A 26,948-nucleotide genomic window follows, 5' to 3' on the forward strand; every position below is an offset into this window, starting at 1 on the left:
GGCAACCTGGCTATAAAGACTGGCCCACCTGAAAGGTCTAACCTCAACCTTCAAGGCAGAATCCCCAGCCGGCGCCATATGAACCCGGCAGCAGGAGAACGCACAAAACCCGTCTGCGCGCGCCACCCCACGGCCTATGCGACTCCAACCGCCAATCAGAGGCGACGCTGGGCGCAGGCGTGCTGCGTTCTGACGCAGAGCAAGGTGGCGGCGCCCAGCCGGCTTCCACTCGCCAAGTTGTTTCGGGTTCTCTGTCCGCCCTCGGCATGTTCCTTCTCCGGGACCGTGGCCGCTGGGCCGCGGCGTCCCTCGGCAAACGCCTGCCCTCGTGTCGCCTCCGCAGCGACAGCGCCGCTCCGTGCCGCGCGCACTTCGATGTGGTCGTGATCGGAGGGGGGCACGCGGGCACCGAGGCGGCCGCCGCCGCTGCTCGCTGTGGCTCGCGGACTCTGCTCCTCACACACCGCGTGGACACGATCGGTGAGCAGCCCGTGGCCTCGGACGGCCTGAGGCCAGGGGTGGCGCGCAGCGGGGACTCTGCCGCGGACCGAGCGCGGGCAGAGTTGCGGTGGGCGAGAGCGGTGGGTGCGCGGGGTGCGGGAGCGGAGGACTGGAAAACGCGCTAGGTTGCTGGGTTAACCTTCCCGGATCTTCACCTCAAAGACAGGGTGAGGGAACATTTTCACGCCCGCTCGATTAAGCGACATAGTGCGCTCACCGAGAGCTTGTCAAGCCCTTGTGACAAATGGCGCCATTGAGAGTGTCGTGCCTAAGACTTGCTGGTTCGCGGGGGTCGCGTACGCGCCACCTCTTTATCTCTTGTCACTTGACGAACATTAGAGTGATCGCATTTCTTGGTTCTTGCAAGTAGTGTTATTTAAACGTAGAAGTACACTTGTCGGTTCAGCACAATGCATAAATCACAGTCGTGCAAAATCTTTATTCTGTCAACTCAGTAATATATGTTTAAGAACATTTGAGAAGCCTATTAATAATTATGATAAATGAGTTTAATAAAAGCAGCCCTAATTTGAAACGAAATGATTGGGGGCTGTTGTTATTTTTTTGTGACAGGATCCCAGTGCCTGACTGATCTGAAACTTGCTGTGTAGACCAGTCTGGCTTGGAACTCACAGTGATCCACCCATCTCAGCCTCCAGAGTGATGGGATTTAAACTGTACCCCATCACACCTAGCCAAATACAGTATCAACAGTTCCTTGGCTTCCAGGAAGAAGAATGACTGTCTCAGAAGGTTCAGTCCATAGGAACACGGCGGGAACGAGCCACTCATCCTCGGCTACTCCCTCCTCTCTTTGAAGTTAGAGGAAAAAGGTTTTTCGTAAATGAGTCTAATTACCTATAGGAGCAACTCTTTATTAAATAATATGTACAAGGTGCTCGTTTATTTACCATGACCGTGTCCATTCTCTTTAGGTCAGATGTCCTGTAATCCTTCCTTTGGTGGCATCGGAAAGGGGCATTTGATGAGGGAAGTAGATGCCTTGGATGGTTTGTGTGCGCGGATCTGTGACCAGTCTGGTATACATTATAAAGTATTAAACCGGCGTAAGGGCCCTGCTGTGTGGGGGCTGAGAGCGCAAATTGATCGGAAGCTTTATAAACAGAACATGCAGGTGAGCGGAGGTGAGGACAGGAAGGACTGTGGGTCTCTCCAGCTGCTCTTTCAACTGGCCGTCTCTCTTGACAGAAGGAAATTCTGAATACGCCCCTGCTCACTGTTCAGGAGGGAGCTGTAGAAGATCTAGTTCTTACAGAACCAGAGCCTGGATATGCTGGGAAGTGCCGGGTCAGTGGTGTTATTTTGGGTATGTACTGGCTAATAATGCTCATCCCAGCAAACAGACCCTGTGAGACATGTGCTTTAGAGAAGAGTATGGAGATGTTTTTCCTATGCTGGGAAATTCTTGTTTTCTCTGCCCAGGTAAGGAAAATTACGGAAACAGCCCTCTATCTCTTCATTTTGTCCATCATGGATCTCAGCCAAATTCCGGGTTCATCAGTACTGTTTTAGCGTAAGACTCCAGAGCCTGCATAGGTTTATCTTTTTCACAGGTTCATCTGTCATAAATTTGTTTCTGTACTTGTTATTTTATGTGTGACGTGCATGTGTGTGTAACTTAGAGGACAGCTTTCGAGAGCTGATTCCCTACTCTCAACAGGTGGTTACCAGGAATGGAATTCAGGTCACTGGGTTTGGCAGCAAGCTTCTTTACCCACTGAGCCACCTCAACCATGTCCCCTTCTTTTTAATATCCCTCCCCCCCCCATATATCCTGGGCTGGGCTCTAAGAGTATAGCAGAGAATGACTTTGAAAAACTTCAGACTCACCTGCCTTTACTGTGGTAGTTTCTTGCAGAAAGGAAGGTGACCTTGGTGGGTTGGAGCCAGAGATACCACCTAGTCACACCTCTCACACGGGAGGTTTATTTGGGGGGAGGTGGAGAGGCATCCTTTGAGCATAGGCAGAAGGAAAGAGAGTGAGGGGGTGGGAGGAGTTGGCCCTACACGGGCGCATAAGGAGAGTGCTCTACTTGGTGTCTGCCATGGCTATAGTGTAAGGGCTCGTCTGCTGTTGATGACGTGTCTTACTAGGTCCCTGAGAGCAGGCCAGTGTAAATGCCTGAATGCTAACTCTGCCTCTTAAATGCTTTGATTATAGGCACGTGCTGTCATGTCTAATTCATGTCAAATTCCCTTCTCCCCACTGAGCTGCATTCCTATCTTAGTTAGAGTTACTGCTGCTATGACGAAACACTATGACCAAAGGCAAACTGGGGAAGAAAGGGTTTATGCGGTTTAGCTTTCATATTCGTAGACCATCATTGACAGAAGTCAGTACAGGAACTCAAACAGGGTGAGAACCTGGAGGCAGAAGCTGATGCAGAGACCATGGAAGGGTGCTGATTACTGCCTTTTCCCCCAAGATTTGCTCAGCCTGCTTTTTATGGCACCAAAGGGTAGCACCATTGTTGTGATAGGCTGGGCCCTCCCACTTTATTCACCAATTAAGAAAATGCTCTACAGGCTTGCCTATAGCCCAGTCTTATGGAGGTCTTTTCCCACTTGGGGTTCCCTCCTCTCAGATGACTCCAGCTCATGGCAAGTTGACATAAAAATTAGCTCTCACAGTTCCTTATCATAGGTCTTTTCTAACTACCTAATTCCTGGGCCTTTGCAAGGAGAAACTAATTCAGTCTTCCTGTTTTCTCCTCTTCCCTGTATCAATTACCATTCTTCCAGCTACTGTCTAGTATTCAGAAATAGAATAAACTTTTTTTTATGAGTCAGGTCTCCCTGTGTAATCGAGGCTGGCCTCAAATTTACAAATCCACCTGCTTCTGCTTCCCTAGTATTGGTATTAAAGGCATGTGGCACCACACATGGCCTGTTTTATACATTTTTTTATTCCTTTAAGTTTCTGACAGTTTCAGAAGGATGAAGAAATCATGTCATGTTTAGCCGGAAGTCTAAAATCAGCTAATTTTCCTTTTTTTTTTTTTTTTTTTGGTTTTTCAAGACAGAGTTGTTCTGTAGCTTTGGAGCCTGTCCTGGAACTAGCTCTTGTAGGCCAGGTTGGCCTCGAATTCACAGAGCTCCGCCTGCCTCTGCTTCCTAAGTGCTGGGATTAAAGGCAGGCACCACCACCGCTAAGCAATTTTTCCTTTTTAATATTTTTATTTTATGTGTATGAATGATTGTCTCCATGTATTTGTGTACAATGTGTGTATGCCTGGTTCAGCCAGAAGAGGGCAATTGATCCCCTAGAATTGGAGTTATGAATAGTTGTGAACTTCCATGAGTGTCCTGGGAATTAAATATAGTTCTTTTGTAAGAGCAACCATTGCTCTTAACTGCTGATCCATTTTTCCAGCCAATAATTTTCTAAATGAACCTTCATAATTACACTGTGCCCATGTGATCTTAGGAACATGCATTTACTGCTTTTGGGGTGTTGTTTTTTGGTTAGTCGGGGTTTTTTTTGTTGTTGTTTGTTTGGTTTTGGTTTTTCAAGACAGGGTTTCTCTGTGTAGCCCTGACTGTCCTGGAACTTGCTCTGTAGACCAGGCTGGGCTCCAACTTGCAGAGTACACTTGCCTCTGCCTCCCAAATGCTGGGTAAAAACGTGCACCACCACCACCAAGCTGATTTTAGGAATATGTGAATTGGTAATGATATATCATGTTTTCCCTACCACACTTTTTAAATTCTTGAGATTGATTACGTGTGTGTGTGTGTGTGTGTGTAGTGTGTGTGTGTGCATGTGCACACGCCCATATGCATCCAGGTATATGTACATGTGCGTAGTGGCCAGAGGTCAGCGTTAAGTGTCTTCCACACACTTATTTTTCTGTTTGTGGAGGCACATGTCTCAGTGGAAGTCAGAGAACAGCTTGTAGGAGACAGCTCTCTCCTGCCACCACGTGAGTTCCAGGGGTCAAGCTCAGGTCATCAGGCTTCATGGCAAGTGCTTTTTTGTCTGATGAGCCATCTTGCCAAGCTCCTGCATTGCTTACTTTTGGAAGCAAGTGTCTCTGACTGATCTTGGAACTCACTGATTCAACTAGCATGGCTGAACTGTCTCTATCTTCCCAGTGCTGGGGTCACAGACACTGACTATTGTACCCTACACACTTAACTTTCTTACTCATTTAAAATTCTTTGTCTTGGGTGGGAAGTGGGAAGGTGTTTACCTAAAGGCAAAGCTTTCAGTTATAAGTTGGATGCTTTCTAGAGATGTAATGTATAGGATGGTAACTATAGTTGATAATATAACATTGTACCCTGAGATTTTTCTAAAGGAATAGAGCATAGGTATTTTGAGGTACATGCATGCGCAGTAGCTGTTAGGTAGTAGGTATGCTAACTAGGATTGTAAGAGTCATTACACAAGGTGGACCCATAACAAAACACCATGATATACATCATAAAATATATCGTTTATTTGTTTATACCTTAATAAACAATTTTTATTTAAAAAATTGTATTCTGGCTGGGCGGTGGTGGCACATGCTTTTAATACCACCACTTTGGAGGCAGGAGCAGGCAGGTTTATGTGTTCAAGGCCAGCCTGGTCTACAGAGTGAGTTCCAGGATAGCCAGGGCACACTCCAAAAAAAAAAAAATGTGCTTTATTGCTGGGTGGTGATGGTGCATACCTTTAATCCTATCACTTGAGGGGCAGAGGCAGGTAGATCTCTGTGAGTTTGAGGCCAACCTGGTCTACAAAGAAAGTTCCAGGACAGCCAGGACTGTTATGCAGAGATACTCTATCTCGAAAAAAAGCAAAAAAAAACCAAAATTTTTCTTTCAGTTTATGAAATAAATTTATTAAAAATAAAAATATTTATTAATTAAAATGTATTTGTTGGGCTGGAGAGATGGCTCAGTGGTTAAGAGCATTGCCTGCTCTTCCAAAGGTCCTGAGTTCAATTCCCGGCAACCACATGGTGGCTCACAACCATCTGTAATGAGGTCTGGTGCCCTCTTCTGGCCTGTAGGCATATACACAGACAGAATATTGTATACATAATAAATAAATAAATATTAAAAAAATGTATTTGTTTATGAAAAATAAAATTTTCATACTTTAACAAAGTTTTTTGGTGGTAGTTTGGGTTTTGTTGTTGATTTTGGGTTTTAGGGTTTTTTGGGGGGGTTAGTTTGTTGTTGTTGTTTTTGTTCCTTTTTAGGTTTTTTTTGAGACAGGGTTTCTCTGGGTAACAGCAGTAGCTGTCCTGAAACTTTTTCTGTAGACCAGAATGGCCGAGAACTCACAGAGATCCATCTGCCTGTGCCTCCTGAGTGCTAGGATTAAAGGTGTGTGCCGTCATGTCCGACTACACTTTAATAAAGTTTTTAAAAATAACTAAAAATTCTCACATTTCTAGAGGCAGGAAGCTTTTCTGTAGTTCTGATAGAAAGTACTCACATCTGTTTTGTTCTAGTAGTTTACTGGTTTTGTTGTCTTCTGGTCATTTAGCAGATGGAAGCACAGTTTCTGCAGAGAGTGTAATTCTGACAACGGGGACATTTCTGAGAGGCATGGTCGTAATTGGATTGGAGACGCATCCTGCAGGACGTTTGGGGGATCAACCCTCTATAGGGTTGGCTCAGACTCTGGAGAAGTTAGGATTTGTGGTAGGAAGACTGAAGACTGGGACTCCACCCCGACTTGCCAAAGATTCCATTAATTTCAACATTCTAAACAAGCACACACCAGATGATCCATCCATCCCATTCAGCTTTCTCAGTGAAACAGTGTGGATCAAGGTAAGATGGTTTATGACAACCTATTTTGATAGCTGATGCTGGCTATTGATAGCAAAGGTATCCTATCTTTCTCTTCATTTGCTTTTATTTATTTATTTGGGTTTCCGAGAAAGTGTAGTTTTGGAACTTGTCCTGGAACTCACTCAGTAGACCAGGCTGGCCTCAGACTCACAGAGATCCACCTGCCCCTGCCTCCTGGGTGCTGGGATTAAAGGTGTACACCACCACCCAATTTCTTTTGTTTTTGTTGTTTTTTTTTAAAGATTTATTTATTAATTATGTATATAGTGTTTTCCCTGCATGTATGCTGCAGGCCAAAAGAGGGCACCAGAGCTCATTACAGATGGTTGTGAGCCACCATGTGGTTGCTGGGAATTGAACTCAGGACCTCTGGAAGAGCAGTCAGTGCTCTTAACCTCTGAGCCACCTCTCCAGCTCTTTGCTTTTTTTTTTTTTTATTTCATTTTGTTTTTATTTATATGTTTGTATCAGTATGAGGTGTGTATTGCCTGTGGAGGCCAGAACAAAGTTTTGGAACCCCTTGGAGCTGGAATTACAAGAGATTGTGAACTGCTCATTCTGGGTGCTAGGAACTGAACTCTGAGCCTCTAGAAGAGCAGCAAGCATTCTTAACTACTGAGTCATCTCTCCAGCACCTCCTATTTTTCCTCTCTTTTATGTGTATGAATGTTTTGTCTTTATTTATGTCTGTGCCGTGTGAATGTTTGGTATCCAAGGAGATTAGCAGAAGATGTTGGATTCCACAGAACTACAATTACAGAGAATTTTGAACTACTGCATGGATGCTGGATATTAAACCATGTCCTTTGGAAAGCAACCACTGTTCTTAACTGCTGAACCAGTCCCATCTTTCCTCCCTTCTTCTTCCTTCCCTCCTTCCTTCCCTCTCTCCCTCCCTCCCTCTGTCCTTCCTTCCCTTCCCCGCCCCCCCCTCTTTTGAGGCTGGGTTTCTTTGTGGAGCCTTGACTGCCCTAGATTAGGCTAACCTCACTAGGCTGACCCAAAACATACAGAGATCCGCCTGCCTCTCAAGTGCTGGAATTAAAGGCAAGTGCTACCACTGCCCAGTACAGCTGGCATTCTTAACTACTGAACCATTGCTCCAGTCCCCCACGTCTTTCTTTTTCTGATTTGTTTTGTTTTTGAGACCGGGTTGGTTATCTAGAACTCACTGTGTAGCCTGTGCTGGCCTTAGAATTTGTGACAGTGCTACTTACCACGCTCAGCTTCTTCTGGTGGCAGTTTATATCACTATTGCTTAGGGTTTAAAAGAATCTTTAAAAATAATAGCTAAGGCCAGTGAGGTGGCTCTGCAGATAAAAGTCCCTGGAAACCTCATAGAGGTGGTGAGAGAGAGCTGACTCCCAAAAGTTGTTCTCTGATGTGCACCTGAATGCAGTGGCATGTGTACCCACGCATACACATCATGCACACATAGCAATGAATAAAAATGTGAAAAAAATGAAAGTGTTAGCTCATTTAGCAGTTGGGTTTTTCCTGTACATTCTTGTGTCTTCTACATAACTTACTTTGTACAATGCCTTGGTTACTTTTCTATTGCTGTGGTAAGATACCATGACCAAGGCACATACAGAAGAGTTCATTGGGGGCTTACAGGTTCAGAAGGTGAGTGTGACCATCACAGCAGGGAACATGGCAGCAGATGTGGCGCTGGACAGGTTAGAGCTTAAGTTGTGATCCAACAAGCCTGAGGCAGAGAGAGAAAGCTAGCTGGAAATGGCCCTAGTCTTGAAACCTCAAGCCCACCCCCAGTGACACACCTCCTCCAACAAGGCCATACTTCCGAATCCTTCCCAAACAGTTCCAACAACTGGTGACCAAGTATTCAAATATATGGCCCTGTGGGGGCCATTGTCATAGAAATCACCACATACACTAATCTTTTTGAAAGTTTCAGATTTACAAACTAGAAAAACAGACTAGGACTAGGGAGATGACTCAGCAGGTAGAAGTTCCTGCCACCGAGCCTGGAGACCTGGACTCAGTCCTCTGGACGCAAATGGTGGACAGACAGACCCACTCCCAGGAGCTGTTCTCTGTCCTCCACACATGCTGAGACATGCGTTTATGCACACATACACATGTAAGCACATGTACAAAAATGTAATAAAATACAAGACTGTCAAGCTGCCTTTAATTCTAGCACCTGAGAGGCACAGGCAGGCAGATCTCTTTGAATTCCAGGACACCCAGAGTTGTTAACACAGAGAAACCCATCTTTGGGAGGGGGGAGGGGGGCGACAAGACTGTGATAACAAACTTTTTTATTTAAAAAAAAATTTAGACTTATTTTTATTTAAAGTATATCAGCTTTGCCTAAATGTGTGTTTGAAAGCCACTCATGATAAGTATTTTGCCATATTACCTCCCCATAAAGTTGTGCGTGTATATGTGCATATTTATTGTATAGCACAGTAAAACACATTTTGTTTTATGGAGCATTCAACAGTAAATGGCGCAGATTGTGAGCCTTTCTCTCTAAAGAATTCAATCTGAACCTCAACTAAATAGACATCCTTTTTTATAAATGCAGAGCAGTGTTGAGATTGAGGACTGAGCCAGTGCTGTTATTTAATAGGCGACCCCCGTCAAAGTCTCCTGATTTCCCATCCTCATCCTGATCTGGCTTTGTACAATTGGTTTTGTTTGTTTGTTTGTTTGTTTTGACGTTTATTTGTAAATTTCTTTGTATTTGTTTGCATGTTACTCATGCTCGTGCAAGTCAGATGACAACTTTTAGGATTTGGTTCTGTCCTGCCACGTGGGTCCTAGAGATTGCAGTCAGGTGAGCAGGCCTGGCAGCAAGTACCTTAACCTGCTGGTCCGTCTGGATGGCCCAACACTTTCTGCATTGTGTTTTTGTTTTTCGGGTTGTTCTTGCTTGTTTGTTTGGGTTTGTTTTTTTTTTTTTGGAGTGGGGGGGTTCGAGACAGGGTTTCTCTGTCCTGGGACTAGCTCTTGTAGACCAGGCTGGCCTCGAACTCACAGAGATCCACCTGCCTCTGCCTCCTGGGTGCTGGAATTAAAGACATGCGCCACCACCGCCTGGCTTGTTTGATTTTTGGATGAGGGTTGTGCGGAGTATTGAACCTAGTTTGCACATACTAGGTGAGTGCTCTGCCGCTGAGGTAAACTCCCTATCTCCACCTGTCAGTATAGTGTGTTTAGAAGTAAGGGTTAGGGGCTGGAGAGATGTTTCAGCAGTTAAGAGTACTGTCTGCTCGTCTAGTGGTCCAAGGTTCAATTCCAAGCACCCACATGACAGCGTACAACCGCCTGTCACTCCAGTGCCACGGAAACTGCATGCATGTTGTGCACACACATACAATCAGGCAAAACACTTGTAGACATAAGATAAAATCAAATCCCCCTGGGTAGTGGTGGCTGATGCCTTTATTTTCAGTATTTGGGAGGCACAGTAGGCAAATCTTTGTGAGTCTGGGTCTACAAAGTGAGTTCCAGGGCAGCCAGAGCTGTTACACAGAGAAACCCTGTCTTGTGAAACCAAAAGTAAATAAATCTCAAAAGCAATCGCGCTGAGTATTAGTAATTGAGGTCCCAGTTTCTCATAAACTTCCTGATGTGAGTAGCTCAAGTATTCTATTGTTTTGGGTCTGTGTGTGTGTGTGTGTGTGTGTGTGTGTGTGCGTGTGTGTGTGTGTGCGTGTGCTCACACTGTGGCATGCAGTAGAGATCAGTGGGAGTTCATTCTCCTCCCGTGTTGGTTCCTGGGGTTAAAATCAGGCATCAGGTTCACCTGTGTCTTTTTCTGCTGAGCCATCGCTGGCCCACTTTAATGTTTTTGCTTTGTAGGATGCAACTTAACACTGGCATTTTCTTAGCTTGTGTACTTTTAAACCTTTCGGTGACAGGGCTTTGCTGTGCACCCCAGACTGCCCTCCCATCCAGTCTTCCTGCCTGTTTCTCAAGTGCTTTAAATTTTTTATTGTAGCTTGTTAGTTTGGGTGGTTGGGGATGTGGCTGGGTTTGGAGGGCGAGTGCTTGCCTAGCATACACAAAGCCCTGTGCATTCCCCAACATGACAGAAACTTCTCCTTGTGGCGGATGTCTATAATCCTAGCCCTTGATAGGCGGAGGAGAATCAGAGGTTTAAGGTCATTCTCAGCTACATAGTGAGATTGAGGCCAGCCTGGGCTTCATGAGACCCTGTACTTTTTCAGGTTTAAAGCAGACACACACTTGTAATCCTAGCACTCAGGAAGCTAAGGCAGAAAGATTTGTGAGTTTGAAGGCTGCCTGTGCTACTTTGTTAGATCCTGTCTCAAAAAAAAATATTTCACAAATTTGGGAACTAGTATAAGGAATTAAAATTTAGATACTGTTGTGTTTTTTTTTTTTTTTTGGTATATGCATGAGAGCAGGTGCCTGGGCATATGAGAAACATCAGATATACCCAGAGATGGAGTTATAGGTGGTTGTAAATCCTCCTGGTATCTATGCTGAAAACTGAGCCCTCCGCAAAAGTAATCATAGGTGCTTTTTACTGCTGAGCCACCTCTCCATTGTCTTCCCACCCCTGCTGTAAGATCGGGTCTCAACTGAATAGCTGTACCAAGACTTGCTGGAACTCGTGGATGTGTGAACCACCACATCTGGCTTGTTTCATTCCTCCTCCTCTTGTTTTTAGTTTAGTTTTATTTTTTAGATCGATTCTCACTGTGTAGCCCAGGCTGTCCTTAAACTGTAGACCAAGATAACCTTGAGCTCTTGGAGATCTACCTGTGTGTACTCCAGTACTGGATTAGTGGCTGTTTTAGAAAACATTTATTTGTTTGGGTGGATGGGTGCCTCTGTGCTATGACTCATACAAAGGTCAGAGGACAACTTGAGAGAGTCATTTATCTCCTTCTATCATGTAGGGATCAAACCCAAGTGATTAGGCTTGGTGACAAGTGCCCTTATCCCCTGAACCTTTGATTGATTGATTGATTGACTGATTGACGCAGAGTCTCACTATTAAGCCCTGACCTAGAACTCACTATGTAGACAGCTGGCCTTAAACTCAGAGACCAGTCTGTCTCCAAAGTGCTGAAATTAAAAGTGAGTGCCACCATGCCTGGCTTCCACTGAGTTGTCTTGGTGGGTTCTGTTTCATTCCTTCTTGGTGATTTTTAAGACATTTATAGATAACAGATCACTTCGTTTATATTTTCATGTTTTAATAAAGAAAAGCTCACACCATTATCACAATGAAACTTTGTTTAACATTGGGTTTTCATGAGAGAGGGTCTCGCTATGTACCTTTAGCACATCTTCCTGCCTTACCTTCCTAAGTACTAGGATTACAGTTGTGAAGCACTGAGTCCTACTAAAACATCATTCCTTTTTGATGGGTGGGGGAGTGTTTTCAAGACAGGGTTTCTTTGTGTATCCTGGCTGTCCTGGAACTCTCTCTGTAGACCAGGCTGGCCTCAAGCTCACAGAGACCTGTCTCTGCCTCCCAAGTGCTGGGATTAAAGGTGTGGTTGACCGCCACCCAGCTCAAACATCATTTTTCAGTGTCATCTCATATTCAATTTTTCCTAATTTTCTCAAATGTACTTATTTCTCTCTCTCTCTCTCTCTCTCGTGTGTGTGTGTGTGTGTGTGTGTGTATGTATGTATGTATGTATGTATGTATGTGTGTATATTTCTGCCCTGCCCCCTCGATTTCTCTCTCCCACTCCCTCTCAAAAGTGTACTCTGACTTGCATTTGGAGATCAAGGGCAGCTTTGGAAGTTGTTTCTCTCCTTCCACTGTGGGCTTCCTGGCACTCGAACTCAAAATGTCTCACCTCATCCCTCAGATGTGTTTTGCTTTAAACAGGAACCAAAAGAAAAGTGCACATACTACACTAGAGGACGTTTTATTTTTTTTTTTTAATATTTATTTATTTATTTATTTATTTATTTATTTATTATGTATACAATATTCTGTCTGTGTGTATGCCTGCAGGCCAGAAGAGGGCACCAGACCCAATTTCAGATGGTTGTGAGCCACCATGTGGTTACTGGGAATTGAACTCAGGACCTTTGGAAGAGCAGGCAACGCTCTTAACCTCTGAGCCATCTCTCCAGCCCCTAGAGGACGTTTTATAACTACTGCTCCAACCCCTAGGCTTTTTTTTTTTTAATCCCGAGTGCTGGGATTAAAGGTGTATGCTACCATTTCTGGCAGCACCCCTAGTATTTATGTATAAAAGAAGTTAAGTCATTCCCCAGCCCCCAGAATTTAGCATATTCTTGATTTGCCTATTTCCTCTACCTTCTTTCCTAGAAACTGATAATTAGATTTAGAAACTTGCTTAAATTTAGGTTCGTCTATTGAGTTGTGCTTATTGTTGGCAGGAATACTAATTATGCTCAAATTTAATGTGTGCTAAAGTAAGTCAGTATTGTGTAGGTTTTATTTGAATAAGAGGCAAATCAGTAAGTAAAGAAGCAAAATAGCTAGCAGTGGTGGTGCACACCTTTAATCCCAGCACTCGGGAGGCAGAGACAGCAGATCTCTGTGAGTTCGAGGCCAGCCTGGTCTACAGAGCGCGTTCCAGGGCAGGCTCCAAAGCTACAGAGAAAGCCTGTCTTGAAAAAACAAACACACAAACAAAAACAGTTATATGCCAGCCATGGTGCCCCACATGCAATCACAGCTGTCGGGAAGTCAGTAGAAGCTTCTCTACACGGAGCATTCAAGGCCAGTCTAGGCTACTAGAGACCCTGTCTCAGAGAGAGAAGCAGTGAAATCTGTGCTGTATGTGCTTTCTGTTTTCTAGCCAGAAGATCAACTGCCATGTTACTTGACTCACACCAGCCCCAGAGTGGACGAGATTGTCCTTGCAAACCTGCACCTGAATAGTCACATCAAGGAGACGACACGAGGGCCCCGGTAAGGACGAGAGGGAGTGCTTAGCCTCTTTAAGGAATGAGGTAAACTTTGTCATCACATTTACTTTCAATTTCAATGTCTTATTGTAGGTACTGTCCTTCCATTGAATCTAAAGTTTTACGTTTTCCAAACCGTCTACATCAGGTTTGGTTGGAACCGGAAGGAATGGATTCTGACCTTATCTACCCTCAGGGGTTATCTGTTACACTGCCAGCTGAGTTACAAGAGAAAATGATAGCGTGCATCAGAGGCCTGGAGAAAGCCAGAATGGTTCATCCAGGTAAAGAAGGTCACGGGTCTACTTCAGTAAACAGTGAGGTGGTCTTCCATTGTTGCTTAGTGCTCCATAAAATAAGCCAAAGCTGGACAAGGTGACACACATCTGTAATTCTCTGGGAAGCTAAAACAGGAACCTTTCTTCAAGTTTGAGGCGGTGTGTGGCTACATAGCAAGACCCTCTGTCAAAATCTGTATTAATAGATGAAACCCAGCGTGTATACATTTCCCGTAGTCTGATAGACTTTGTAGTTCCTCTTTGAGGCAGGTGCAGCGATTTTGGCTTACCTTGTGCACTGTTCTTTGGCCAGGCTATGGTGTTCAGTATGATTATTTAGATCCCCGCCAGATAAGTCCTTCTCTCGAGACACATTTGGTTCAGCGGTTGTTCTTTGCTGGGCAGATAAATGGAACCACTGGCTATGAGGAAGCTGCAGCTCAGGTAAGATTTGTTTTGTTTTGCTTTGCTTTACTTTGCTTTGCTTAAGACAAGTTCTCTCTAGGTAGTCTTAGCTGTACTTAAACTTACTATGTAGACCAGGCTGGCTTCAAATCACCTGCCGCTGCTTCCCAAGTGCTGGGATTAAAGGTGTGCTCTACCATGTCAAGCTCCAGGTAATAATTTATTCATGGGGCTAGAGAGATGGCTTACAGGTTAAGAGCACCAGCTGTTCTTCCAGAGGTCTTGAGTTCAATTCCCATCAACCACTTTGTGGCTCACAGCCATCTATAATGAGATCTAGTGCCCTCTTCTGGCATACAGGCAGAACACTGTATCTATAATAAATAAATAAATTCTTTTAAAAAGAAAGAAAGAATTTATTCAGGTGTTGCTATAAACCAAAAGAGACCATTTCATTATACAGATCTTGGATACAACAGTATTTCAGGCTAAATGGATATAGCTGTTGATAGCTGCTATATATAATACACTTGTTTTGTTTTGAAATAGGGTCTTGCTATGAAGCCCAGGCTGATCAAATAGAGACTCATGAGCCCAGATGAGCCTCAGACTTGCTGTATATCCAAGGCTGGCCTTGAAAGTCCAGTCCCGCTCTCACTTTGCTAGTGCTGAGATTACAGGTCTGCTTTGCCTCCCTAGTGTTGGGATTGCAGACATGTGCCATGGTGCACAGCATGTCGGGCATAATTTTGAAAGCATGTATAGTTAGTTTCTGAGTCCCTAGATCTGCTAGGATATTGAGGGGAAAAAATATGGAATTGCTTCTAAAGTGTGAAAAAATAACATTAAATTCTTTTAAGATTTTTGAAAATTATCATGTTGTTGTTACTATTTTGTCTTTCTGTGTTGTGTATGTGTGCACATTGTGTATCTTGAGGCCAGAAATTAGCATTAAATATCCTTCTCAATTGTTCTTCACCTTTTTTTTTAATGTATATGAGTGTTGTGTCTGCATGTATGTCTGTGTGCCATGTGTGTGCCTAGTACCTATGGGGGTCAGAAGAGGGCATTAGGTCCCGTGAACCTAGAATGCACATGATTGGCGCCACCATGTGGGTGCTAGGAATCAAATTCAGGGCCTGTGGAAGAGCAGCCTTAACTGCTGAGCCATTTCTCTAGCTCTCTGTTTTGTTTTGCTTTGTTTTTCCTATTATTATGTATGGGAAGGGAATATGTGCACATGACTGGAGCTGGAGTTGTTATAGGTAGTTGTAAGCTGCCCAGCATGGGTACAGTAAACCAAACGAGTTCTCTTTAAGAGCAGTATACACTCTTTTTTTGTTTGTTTGTTTGTTTGTTTTTGTTTTGAGACAGGGTTTCACAGTAGCTTTGGAGCCTGTCCTGGAACTAGCTCTCATAGACCACAGTATACACTCTTAACATCTTGAGCCAATCCCACCACCTTATTTTTTGAGACAGAATCTCTCATTTCACTCACCAGTTAGGCTAAACTGACTAACCAGTGAGTCTCTTCCTTCTTAGAGCTGAGGTTACAGGTCTGTTCCACTCTGCTCAGCCTTTTCATGAGACTGTTAGGTATCAAATTGAGGCCCTTACACTTTAGAGGTAGGCATTTTATGAAATCTTTTCAACCTTCCATAATATTCTTTACAACTGTTTTGGTCACTGTTCTATTGCTATGAAGAGACACCATGACCACAGCATCTTATAAAAGAAAGCATTTAATCTGGACTGGTTTACAGTTTCAGAGGCTTAGTCTATTCTCATCACGGGGGAGAACATAGTGGCATGCAGGCAGACAGTGCTAGAGAAATAACTCAGAGTTCTATAACTGGATCCACAGGCAGCAGGAAGAGAGAGATACTGGGCTTGCTTTGGCTTTTAAAAATTCCAGCCCATGCCCAGTGACACACCTCCTCCAACCTTCTAAGCCGTACCTTCTAATCCTTCTCCCTGATGACTAAGCATTCAGCCTCAGGGGGTTTTTACTCAAACCATCACATAGTGGTAAATTATATCTTTTGTGTGTTTGTACATGTAAAGAGCTAGAGAAGTCTCACAAGTAGGTTTATAAAGATTATCCACCCCCACACTCCCAATCCTCTGCATAATGAATCCTAGCATTCTAACATGTGTTCTGTTTCTGAATGTGGATCGCATTTATGTTCCTTATGAGCCTGCTTTCTTCCTACCCTGTATGTTTGTTTTGGTTTTTTGAGACAGGGTTTCTCTGTGTAACCCTGGCTGTCCTGAAACTCGATTTGTAGGTCAGGCTGGCCTCTAACTCAGATCCACCTGCCTCTGCATCCAGAATTCTGGGATTAAAGGTGTATACCCCTGCTGCTGCTGACCGGCTCTTCCCTTTGTGTGTGGTTTTTTTTCCAGGTTGTGTGCTAAATAGAATAGCTATTTGTTCAGTTCATAATGGCCTCTTAAACATTTCAGTCCTCTTATAGGGTGTGATAGCTGGAATCAACGCCAGTCTTCGGGTCAGTCGAAAACCACCCTTTATTGTAAGTCGTACAGAAGGCTACATAGGAGTCTTAATTGATGACCTCACCACACTGGGCACCAGCGAACCATACCGCATGTTTACCAGCAGGGTAGAGTTCCGTTTGTCACTGCGCCCAGATAATGCTGACATCCGCCTCACATTCCGAGGTAACTTAACCAAATCCTGTAAGGTATTGCACTGCTTTTTTGGGGTTTTTGTTGGCTTGTATAGTTGTTTAGAGGCAGGATCTCTTACAGCATAGCTGTTCTACATCCTGCCTTGGGAAGGGGGAGTTGGGGTGAAGGGCTATTGACAGTGTCCCCATGTGTAGCTTGGCGAGCTCTGAATTACTGTAGTCTCCCTCCCTGGCCTCTGGTGCTCTTATAATGGTGTGTGCTGCCGCCCTGCGTTCTATTGCTCTCTAAGACTTCTTCCCTCTTCCTTACCTAGCCCATAAGGACGCTGGCTGTGTGTCCCCACAGCGGTATGAAAGAGCTTCCTGGATGAAGTATTCTTTAGAAGAAGGCATGTCTGCGTTGAAATCCATTGAGTTTTCAAGCTCCAAGTGGAAAAAGTTAATTCCACAAGCTCCTATAAGTATTAATAGAAGCCCTCCTGTCAGGTATGGTTTTCTTAGTTTTTACAGAAAAATGAGATTTCAGAGACACATCATATACAGGCCCCCTACCTACACATTTTAAATGAATGCAGCTTGCTCTTAGCTTCTCAGAAGCTTTAGTATAATTCATCTTCTTATTCAGTGTATATCAACATGTGAGCATGTGGACATTAATCTCAGCAGTTAGGAGGTGGAGACGGGATCAGGAGTTTCAGATCAGTCTAAACTGGGCTCTGTAAGACCCTGTCTTCAAAAATAAATTTTAAAAGAAAAGTAAAATGTGTATGTCTGGGCTTGTAACTTATTTATAGACTGTATGTTTAGCATGAGCAAGGCCTTAGATTCAGTCCCCAGAGTCTCTGCCTCCCAAGTTTTGACTGAAAGCATGTATCACCATAGCTAGTGAAAATTTTTTCTTAATAAAGTATATTCATGTATGATTATAAGTTAGTTTTTACATATAGGTGATTTGCCTACATGTATGTATGCGCACTATATGCATGTCTGGTGCCCAGGGAACCAGAAGAGGGCATCAGGTCCCATGAGCTAGAGTCACAGATGGTTATGGGCTGCCCTGTAGATTCTGGGAATCAAACCCAGCCCTCTGGAATAGCAGTCAGTGTTCTTAACCCCTGAGCCATCTCTTCCGTTCTTAACTTTTTGTATATTATAATTTCTTTGTGGTGCCCATCTTTTGTTGTTCTTCCTCAATTTTAGAAGCTCCAAACCAAAAAGTAGAAGGACACATTTTCTTGGCTAGGTTCCAACCAATTAGAGTGGTCCCATCTAATACATGGACTATAATAAGGAAAATCATTTAATTTAAAAAAAATACATTGATAGACAGTGGTGGCTCACGCCTGTAATCCCAGCACTCCACTCGGGAGGCAGAGGCAGGCGGATCTCTGAGTTCAAGGTCAGCCTGGTCTATAGAGTGACTTCCAGAGGAGAGCCAAAGTGTCACAGAGAAACCCGTCTTGAAAAAAAAAGAAAAAAGAAACTAACTTAAAAAACCCATAATATTATAAATTCTTTTTTGTTTTTTTCATTGCATTATATATTCTAAGTTCTTTTGTTGTTGTTGTTGTTGTTGTTTGTTTTTTAAGACAGGGTTTCTCTGTAACAGCCCTAGCTGTCCTGGAACTAGCTCTTGTAGACCAGGCTGACCTCAAACTCAAAGAGATCCTGCTTGTTTCTACCTCCCAAGTGCTGGAATTCAAGGCATGCGCCACCACCGCCCAGCATGTTCTAAGTTCTTATTTGTATTTATTATAAATTTTTTGAAGTACCATGCCTTCTGAGATTTTCTTTCCCTCAATTTACTTACATGGCCTCTGAGACTAAAGGACGTTCATAGAGGAGCGCTTTTGCTACAGGAACAGGGGTGTGTCTGTGTTCTGTAGTCCAAGCCAGCCTTAAATTTGCTCAAAAGCTGAGGTAGCTTAGGATAAATAAACCTGCACCCTGATCATCCTGCCCCACACTCAAGTGCTAGGACAAAAATAAGTTCTGGGGACCTTGAATAACACAAAATGTGTGTGCTCACCATTGTTTTTTGTTTTCTCCATTTGAAAAAAAAAATGTGCTTTAAATAGGAGACGGAGCCAGCAGGGCACAAATCAGTAATCCTCTGTACTTTAGAGGTATGTTGTGCATATCATGATGGCATTGGTACTCTCCCTCTGTGACACTTGCTTTCTGTGACGGCTCTTAGGGATGTTGTGTGCTCCCAGTGTTTGTTGTGTTGTATTTAGTTTTGAGAGTGGGTGGCCCAAACTTTCTTTGTGACTGACAATTACTTTAAGCTCTTGACCCTTTCATGGTAGACAGACTCCTGGTGGCCTCTTTTATGACGGCACTAGTCCTATGGCTGGCCTCACCTCTTTATATTAGTCTATTAGTTATTCGGATCTAACTTACAAATTCGGAAACACCACATTCTCACCATTGAAGTTAATATATCTGTTTACTAGCTCTGTTAATCAATTTTATGTTATAATAAAATATCTGAGGCTGCATATTTTATTTTATTTATTTATTTATTTTTGGTTCTTAAAGACAGGGTCTCTCTGTAGCTTTGGAACCTGTCCTGGAACTAGCTCTTGTAGTCCTCAAACTCACAGAGATCCGCCCACCTCTGCCTTCTGAGTGCTGGGATTAAAGGTGTGTGCCACCACCGCCCAGCGCATATTTTATTTTTGAAAAGCTTTATATGGCTACAAATTTGGAAGCTGAAACTAAGGTTAGGCAGCTCCCTCTCTTTGAACTCTGTTGATGCTTTTTTAGGGTATTATAACCTTTCAGATCGATTCACAGTGGCATTTAATTTGAATGTAACCCATGAGGGCCTAGAGAGGTATCTGTGGTTAAAAGTGTTTGCTGCTCTTCAGAGACCATATAGAGAGATGGGAAGCCAGAATCAAGGCGTCAAGGCAACTCTTCTGACGAGAACTCACTAGCGTGAACACTAACTTCAAAATAGAGTGTTGATATCTTCTGAAGAGCAGAGACCTAATTGCTGTGGTCACTGTCCTTCCTCGGGTGTGCCTCAGCAATATGACATAGAGACTGCACTTCCAGAGCCTGTGAGGGACACCAATCATATCTGAACCCTAGCATGCAGAAGGATGGCTCATTCATAGTATACTAACCAAGACTGAATAGATGTGAAACACTTTCCTCATCCTCTGGATGGATGTGACAAAGCCCTTGTTAGCAGAGGATATTCTTTGTAAGTAGAGAGAGAGGGGGGATGAGAGGGAGAGAGAGCTCACGAGTGCCTCATAAAACCTTAATAACAGTGTAATTCTAATGTAGTCGGGAAGTCAGGAAATCAATACTTTTGGGTGGGGGTTTTTAAGCTGAGACTTCATGTAACCCAGGCTGTCCTCAAACTTTCTGGGTAACAAAGGCTGGCCTGGTATTCCCAGTGTTCCTGCCTCTGCCTCTCAAGTGCTAGGATTATAGGCATGTGTTACCAGGCCAGAGAGAATCGTGTGTGTGTGTGTGTGTGTGTGTGTGTGTGTGTGTTGCTATGAGCATGTCAAATCCCCTGGAACTGAAGTTATAGACAGTTGTGACCTGCCATGTGGGTGCTGGGAATTGAACCCAGATTCTCTGGAAGAGCAGCCAGTGAACCATCTCTCCAGCCCCAGTTATTCCTTTTCTTTTCTTTCTTTCTTTTTTTTTTTTTTTGAATACCTATTTTACAGATGCTAAACTCTTTATTTTATTTTATTTTGCATCAGGGTTGCAGCCCTGATTGGTTAAGTAGACTAAGCTGGTCTTGCCTTCTGCCTCTGCCTCCTGAGTGTTGGGATTAAAAGTGTGCACTACCATGACTGACCGGGTGCTACTGTATTTGCTCACTGTACATGGAAAAAAATTAAAAGTCTCATTTAATTATTCTAATATTTGGTATTACACCAAGGAATTTTGTTCTTAGTTTGCCTTATAGGGTATAAATCCTTATGTTGATAAACTCTTTGCATTGGCAGTGCTCTAGATGTTCTTAAGTATGAAGAAGTTGACATGGAGTTGCTGGCCAGTGCTGTTCCCGAGCCCCTGAAGAAGTATACTGCTTATAGAGAGCTGGCTAGAAGACTGAAAATAGAAGGTAAAAGGGAGTTGTTTTCCTGCGGTGCCTGTATTCTCTTTTCTGGATGTGCAGATTATGAATGCGCAATAGACCTATCTAACTACTTGCATGCCTGAGGATAATGCTGGCTTTAGGTTTTAGTAGGTTTGCCCTCCAGAGATACTAAGCAGTGAAAAGGACACAGAACGGGATCATTATGGGAATGGTGTACAGGAAAACACCTTTACTCTTTGGAGAACAACCAGGGTGGTAAGAATGGTGCATTCCATGCAAGGTTGGCGTTCTCTTTCAATTCCACAGAGGTCTATCAGTTTACCATGCTTTGGCTGTGTGTGTAGAATGGCCCATATGTTGACTGCCATTGCATTATATAATTTTATAAAAGACTAGCAATGAAAAGAAACCTGTCAGGAATTCTAGAAACATTTTTCCAAATGACCCATTACTAAAAAATTAAATTTGATTTAAAAAATAACCTTGATGGGGCTGGAAAGATGGCTCAGTGGTTAAGAGCACATGCTGCTCTTCCAGAGGACCTGAGTTCATTCAGTTCCCAGCACCCACGTCACACCAGTAAATTCGGCTTCGAGGAATCCACAGGCAGCTGCACTCGTGCACACACACCACAGACGCACACACACCACAGACGCACACACACCACAGACGCACACACACCACAGACGCACACATACACATGGTTAAAAATAACTTGTGAAATCTTAAAAAACAAAACTCATCACCTAGTACTAGTGACAACCTACAAGAAGAGTACAGACTTTATTTCGCCATTATGACTTCTCTTCTAAGAAGCTTCTTTAGATATTTAGGGTGGAGCACTGGAAACAGCTGTTTAGATTACTTCTTTTTAACTTGGTGCACAGCTTTACTTTGTTCAGTAAATATTAGGTTCCAGTTAGCATAGTCCAGAAGCATTTATCATTAACTTGCTCCCAGGAAATAACTCAACCATGACATAGCTGTTCTTGCTCTGTGAAGACCAGTACTTATAAAAATTCCAGCACCCACTTGAGGTTTACAAGAAACCAGTTTGGGTTAAAGTACAACATATATGGGTAATTTTCAAGTTGCCACTTTAATATCCCAACCTTACAAGTTTCTTTTAATCTTTTTCATTTTTAACTTTATTTTTATTTACATTTTTATGTTTGCTTCTGTGTGTGTAAGCACATGTATGTAGGTGCTCATGGAGCGCAGAAGAGGATGTTGGATCCTCTAGAACTGGAGTTACAGACTTCAGTTGTGAACTGTGTGATATGGGTGTTGGAAACCAAAGGACCCTTTATAAGAGCAGCAAGCTCTCTTAACCACTCTCCAGTGATTTGTTTGTTTGCGACATGGTCTCATGTAGCGCAGGCCATCCCAAACTCCTAAGCAGCTGTGGAAGACCATGAGCTCTTAGATCTCCGAAGTGCCAGGATTTCCATTGTATGCCACTCACTGTACCTGGTTTTGTGCAGTGGTGGAAGATGATGTTTGAATCCCTGGGACCACTGTAACACACATACACAGCTTCACATGAAAATAACTTAGAAAACCATTTTCTTGGAAAAACAGCCCATCCTTAGGACTTAACATTTGCACTGACAAAGTCAGATTCAGCTGGGCGCGATGGCAGACACCTGTAATACTTACTACCCCTTTGCCAGTGGAGGCTGGATGACAGTCAGTACTTTAAAGTCACCTTAGCTGTATGTAGTACAGCTCTGTGATACCCTTCAGTTTTTTCACCTCAAAAAGAACACCAACTAGGAATTCAAGGTCAGCCTCACTGTAAGTTTGAGGCTAGCCTGGGATACATGAGATTATCTGCCCTACCTGTCCAGAGGATCAAGTATTGTATGAGGTGATGCAGCCAAAGCTGTTTGTAAATAGTAAAGGGTTGTACAACACAGTTATGTTTCATAATAGAATTCTCATTTTTTTTACCAGCTAATTATGAGTCAGTATTGTTGTATCAGCTACAAGAAATAAAGGAGGTTCAGCGAGATGAAGCTTTCCAACTGCCACAAGACTTAGATTATCTAACAATCAAGGATGTGTCGTTGTCCCAAGAAGTTCGAGAGAAGCTACACTTGAGTCGCCCACAGACAGTAAGCAAACAAGCAATGGGAAAAAAGAAGTTAGAAGCTAAGTCAGAAAGGGCTAGTGCTTTATTTTAATCCTGTACTTAGAATGGTCACATGAGTGATCTTGAGAAACCTAATCTTGGGGCTGGAGAGCTGACTCTAGAGCTAAGAGTCCTTGCTGCTTTGCAAAGGACTCTGGTTTGGTTCCCATGGTGGCTCCCAAGTGACTCCAGTTCCAGGGAATTTGATGCCCCCTTCTGACCTCTGAGTGCACTGCATGTACATGGTATACTTATGTACATTCAAAAACACTCAACATCTGGGCAGTGGTGGCACACGCCTCCCAGCACTCGGGAGGCAGAGTCAGGCGGATCTCTGTGAGTTTGAAGCCATCCTGGTCTACAGAGTGAGTAGGACTGACAAAAAAAAAAAAAAAAAAAAACAAACCACTCATGCGCATGACAATAACCCAGAAAGAAAATTTTTCTTTAAATATTTTTTTAAAGACTTGGTTTGACTGCATATATACTTTCATTCTAACCCTGTGCTAAAGCATTGGCGCACACCCTTTATTGTACAGCCACTGAGGCAAAGCAGTGTAATGTTAGCATAATGCTTTCTCATCTAAAACAAAAACGAAAAACAAAACTGATTCTTTCCCTTCCTCCCAGTAATTATGAAAAGACAATAACTGAGCTACAGGGGGACTTTGTGCTCCCCTCCTCCTCCTCCCCTTCCTCACTCCATCATGAGATTTTGCCTGGCTTGAACTTAGGCAAGCCTTGTCTGTTATGTCCTGAAAACACTGCTTCCTTTAAGTAATCCACTCTTAGCATCTTTCCATCCCCTCTTCCTCCATGATCCCTGAGCTGGGAGGGAATAGTGTTGGTGCAGATGTCTCGTTTAGGACTGAGCACTCCAAAGTCTTGTATTTTCTGCATGTTGACCAATTGTGAATCTGTGTTAATTGCCATATATACCACATTATTTTCTTTCTTAAAAGGGGGGGGGGTTATATGTATGTTTTCCCTACATGTGCTTATGTACAGCACATGCATGTCTGGTGCCTGTGGAGGTCAGAAGAGAGCATCAGATTCAGGTTCCCTGGAACTGAGTTATAGATGGTTGAGCCAGTCACCTTGTGGGTGCTAGGAGCTCAGCTAGTTTAACTAATGTAGTCCTGCCGGACTCTGTAGGACAGGCTGGCCTAGAACTCAGAATCACCTGTCTCTACCTCCTGAGCGCTGGGATTAAAGGCTTTCTAATGGCCACCATCACCCAGCTCTCAGATAATTTTTAATAGCTGGATGTGATGGCACCTGCCTGTAGTTCTATCATAGTGGGAAATTTGATGTGTTTTTATGTGCCATAGCTCACTTTTGTTCTTTCGTCATTTTAATTCCTAGATTGGGGCTGCTAGTCGTATACCTGGAGTGACACCAGCTGCCATCGTCAATCTGCTCAGATTTGTGAAGGCCGCTCAGCAGAGACAGGCAGGAGTGACGGAACACCAAACCAATTAGTACTTACGTTGATATAAAGAAGCTTCCAGACAGAATTGTAACTTTCATTTCATAGAGGACTTTTAGAAAGAGAAAGAGGGCTTAGAGAGTATAAAAGGAGATAATAATACCTGTAAGAACAGCATTGTTAGATTATTTTACGTTTGTCCTTATAAGACAAAGGTTACAGTTGTGCTTTTTTAAGTATTTTTATGCAAAATACTTCAAGACATCAGTAGGTCATGTAGCATTCATCAAAGGGTAATAATTGAGCCAGAACTAAACCTGAAACTGAGTGTTGGTACAAATTTTAAGTAATCCCATCTGTTACGAGGTTGAAGCTGGGCTGGACAGTGGTGATGATGCACACCTTTAATCCCAGAACTTGGGACGCAAAGAAACCCTGTCTCAAAAAAAAAAAAAAAAAATGATCAGGAGTTCAAGATGAAATTGGCCACACACAGAGACCTGGTCTCTAAGAGCCACTTCCAGAGCCTATGCCCCTTTGGCCTGCCCACTTTTGTCAGTTATGCAGAAGCGCTTTTCCTGATACTCTGGACTTTTCGCACTCATTCTCTGAAGCGCTTCCATTCCTGCCTGCTTTCTTTCAGCCAAGTGGTATTTCTCCCTCTTTCCAGCTCCCTCTTCCTGGCAGTAAAACTGTCCTTGAGCTCTAGAAACAAAAAGTATTCAGGGGCAGGAGAGATAACCCAGAGTCTTTCTGCCTGAAGAAGACCCGAGTTTGGTCCACATCAGCCTGATGCCTGGAACTGCAGTCCAAGGGGTCTGGTGCTCTCTTCTGATCTGCTATAAAATCTCAGGGGGGTTGGCTCCAAATGCTTGATGAGCATGTTATTTTGTCAGGAAAGTCTGAGGCCATCCAGAGACTAAGCCTGAGACTGCAGAATAAGACAAGCAGTGCCCATTTGGTGAGTGGACATGCTGAGGGTATCAAGGCCCCAGTCTGCCAGTATGGAGACTGATGAATTTATGTGATAACCCCACCCCCCATATTGTATGCAGGTGGTTAGTCTACTGTCCTATGATGTTTTTACAGGTAAACTTAAGATGGGGAAATTTCTTAAGCCCATATGTCAAGTTAATTTGGTATTTTTTACTCATAAAGCACACCAGACCACAGGCTTAGTCTTGTCTGCTTACTGTGGTTAGAAAACGGTGATTCAAGTCCTGAACTAGAATGAAAAATGAAGACTGAACTGGCAATGGTGGCACACACCTTTAATCCCAGGACTGGGAAGCAGAAGGTGGATCTGTATGAGTTCAAGGCCAGCCTGGTCTACAGAACAGGTTCCAGGACAGCCAAGTCTGCACAGAGAAACCTGTTTCAAAAAACTCCAAAGAAAAATGGAGACTACAAAACCACCCCGATTCACTCAGCTGTCTTTTCCTCTTTTGAGAACAGTTTTCAGCTGGTGTGCTATTACAGCATTATGTACATCATCCTAATACTGGGAGAGGCAGGGAGAGCAGGAGAAATGGGTCTGCAGGTAAGTGCAATGGCTGCTTTTTCAGAGGACAAGGGATCAAGACAGGATCCAATACCTGGCCTCATGGCCATGTGATACACAGACATACATGTAGGCCAAGCACCCATACGCATACTTTTTTCTTTTTTAGTTTGACAGAGGTAGCAGGAAGCTCAGAAATTCAAAGTTATCGTCAGTTTGAGGCTAGTCTCGACTACATGAGACTCTCTGCCTCAGGGGTGTAGGTGGGTGAGGGCTGGATGCCCATACAGTTTCTAATTCTGGAATTGTGTAGGTTAAAAGCTGACCCAGAACATTTAAATCTTAGATTTCAGCACTTTGGAAACTTTCAATAGTCATTAGTTTTGAACATTAGTGGAAACTTTCAATAGTCATTAGTTTTGAACATTAGTGGAAGTACTATAAAAGAAACACAAACGTATTTTGTAAGCAGGTTAAAGGTGGTCATATTTCATACAATAAAAATGTTTGCTGATCCAACTGACCTGGCCATGATTTAACATTAATAAAGCAATCTATAATTACTGATGAACCGTGTCTAGTGCCGTATCCTTTCTTTACTGGTGCAGGGATAGTATGTGCTGCATTGGGGTGACCAATGTGGGTCCCTTGGCTAACCTTTATGTGTAGACTAGGTGATGAATATAACTAGATGGGCCAGACGGTTCTGTTTGGGTTTTTTTTTTGCGGGGGGGGGGGGGGTTGAGACAAAGTTTCTCTGTAGCTTTGGTGCCTGTCCTGGAACTAGCTCTTGTAGACCAGACCTGCCTCTGCCTCCCAAGTGCAGGGATTAAAGGCATGTGTCACTACCACCTGGCCCTCCCAGCCCTGTTTGTTTCTGTAATACTAGCCAGGCTGTTAGCCTACCTAGGAAGAAGCCTCATGTTTGCTTAGGCTTCTGCTAGAACTTAGTGTTCCAAGGCCTCTAGTCACTTTGGCCCTATAACTAAGGTCTGATTATAGGGAAGGCAACCAAATATTTTGTTATAATTTAGCATGACTATTTGAATGTAGTTCAATGTAGTTATGAATATAGTTAGATTTGCTTGTTCATCTAAATTTAGTCCAGGTCAGGTCAGGGTCTATTGATTTAAAATTTATTTTTATGTGCATTAGTGTTTTGTCTGTATGAATATCTGTGTGAACTTGCCATTTCCCCTGAAACTGGAGTTACAGTTGTGAACTGCAGTGTGGGTAGTGGGAACGGAAGAGCAGCCA

General features: G+C 43.4%; 1 protein-coding gene across 3 annotated transcripts; it reads left to right on the forward strand.

Annotated features, from left to right (window-relative positions):
• Positions 1 to 182: 182 nt before the first annotated feature.
• Positions 183 to 26,262, forward strand: Mto1 (mitochondrial tRNA translation optimization 1). 3 transcript variants are annotated; one of them, XM_085689444.2, is made up of 13 exons: positions 381 to 480; positions 1,075 to 1,334; positions 1,437 to 1,636; positions 1,711 to 1,828; positions 6,005 to 6,294; positions 13,110 to 13,222; positions 13,312 to 13,502; positions 13,810 to 13,940; positions 16,379 to 16,583; positions 16,867 to 17,038; positions 20,533 to 20,651; positions 22,584 to 22,744; positions 24,127 to 26,262. In XM_085689444.2, exons 3-13 carry the CDS (start codon positions 1,442 to 1,444, stop codon positions 24,241 to 24,243), a joined length of 1,812 nt encoding a protein of 603 aa, XP_085545570.2. In that variant the 5' UTR covers positions 381 to 480; positions 1,075 to 1,334; positions 1,437 to 1,441; the 3' UTR covers positions 24,244 to 26,262. The 3 variants fall into 3 exon arrangements, with proteins under 3 accessions (XP_048291672.3, XP_048291671.3, XP_085545570.2); XM_048435715.3 differs by lacking the exon at positions 1,075 to 1,334 and having other exon boundaries at positions 183 to 480; positions 6,008 to 6,294; XM_048435714.3 differs by lacking the exon at positions 1,075 to 1,334 and having other exon boundaries at positions 184 to 480.
• Positions 26,263 to 26,948: the final 686 nt, after the last annotated feature.

Source organism: Myodes glareolus, chromosome 4, assembly GCF_982192425.1.
Source record: "Myodes glareolus chromosome 4, mMyoGla1.1, whole genome shotgun sequence".
Lineage (NCBI taxonomy): Eukaryota > Metazoa > Chordata > Mammalia > Rodentia > Cricetidae > Myodes > Myodes glareolus.

What these genes read in the sequence shown, in the direction of transcription:
- Mto1 (XM_048435714.3), top strand. Translation starts at nt 267, where the DNA reads ATGTTCCTTCTCCGGGACCGTGGCCGCTGGGCCGCGGCGTCCCTCGGC. An exon ending in GTGAAACAGTGTGGATCAAG is followed by an intron (nt 6,295 to 13,109) that starts GTAAGATGGTTT and finishes TCTGTTTTCTAG; the next exon opens with CCAGAAGATCAACTGCCATG. An exon ending in ATGAGGAAGCTGCAGCTCAG is followed by an intron (nt 13,941 to 16,378) that starts GTAAGATTTGTT and finishes GTCCTCTTATAG; the next exon opens with GGTGTGATAGCTGGAATCAA.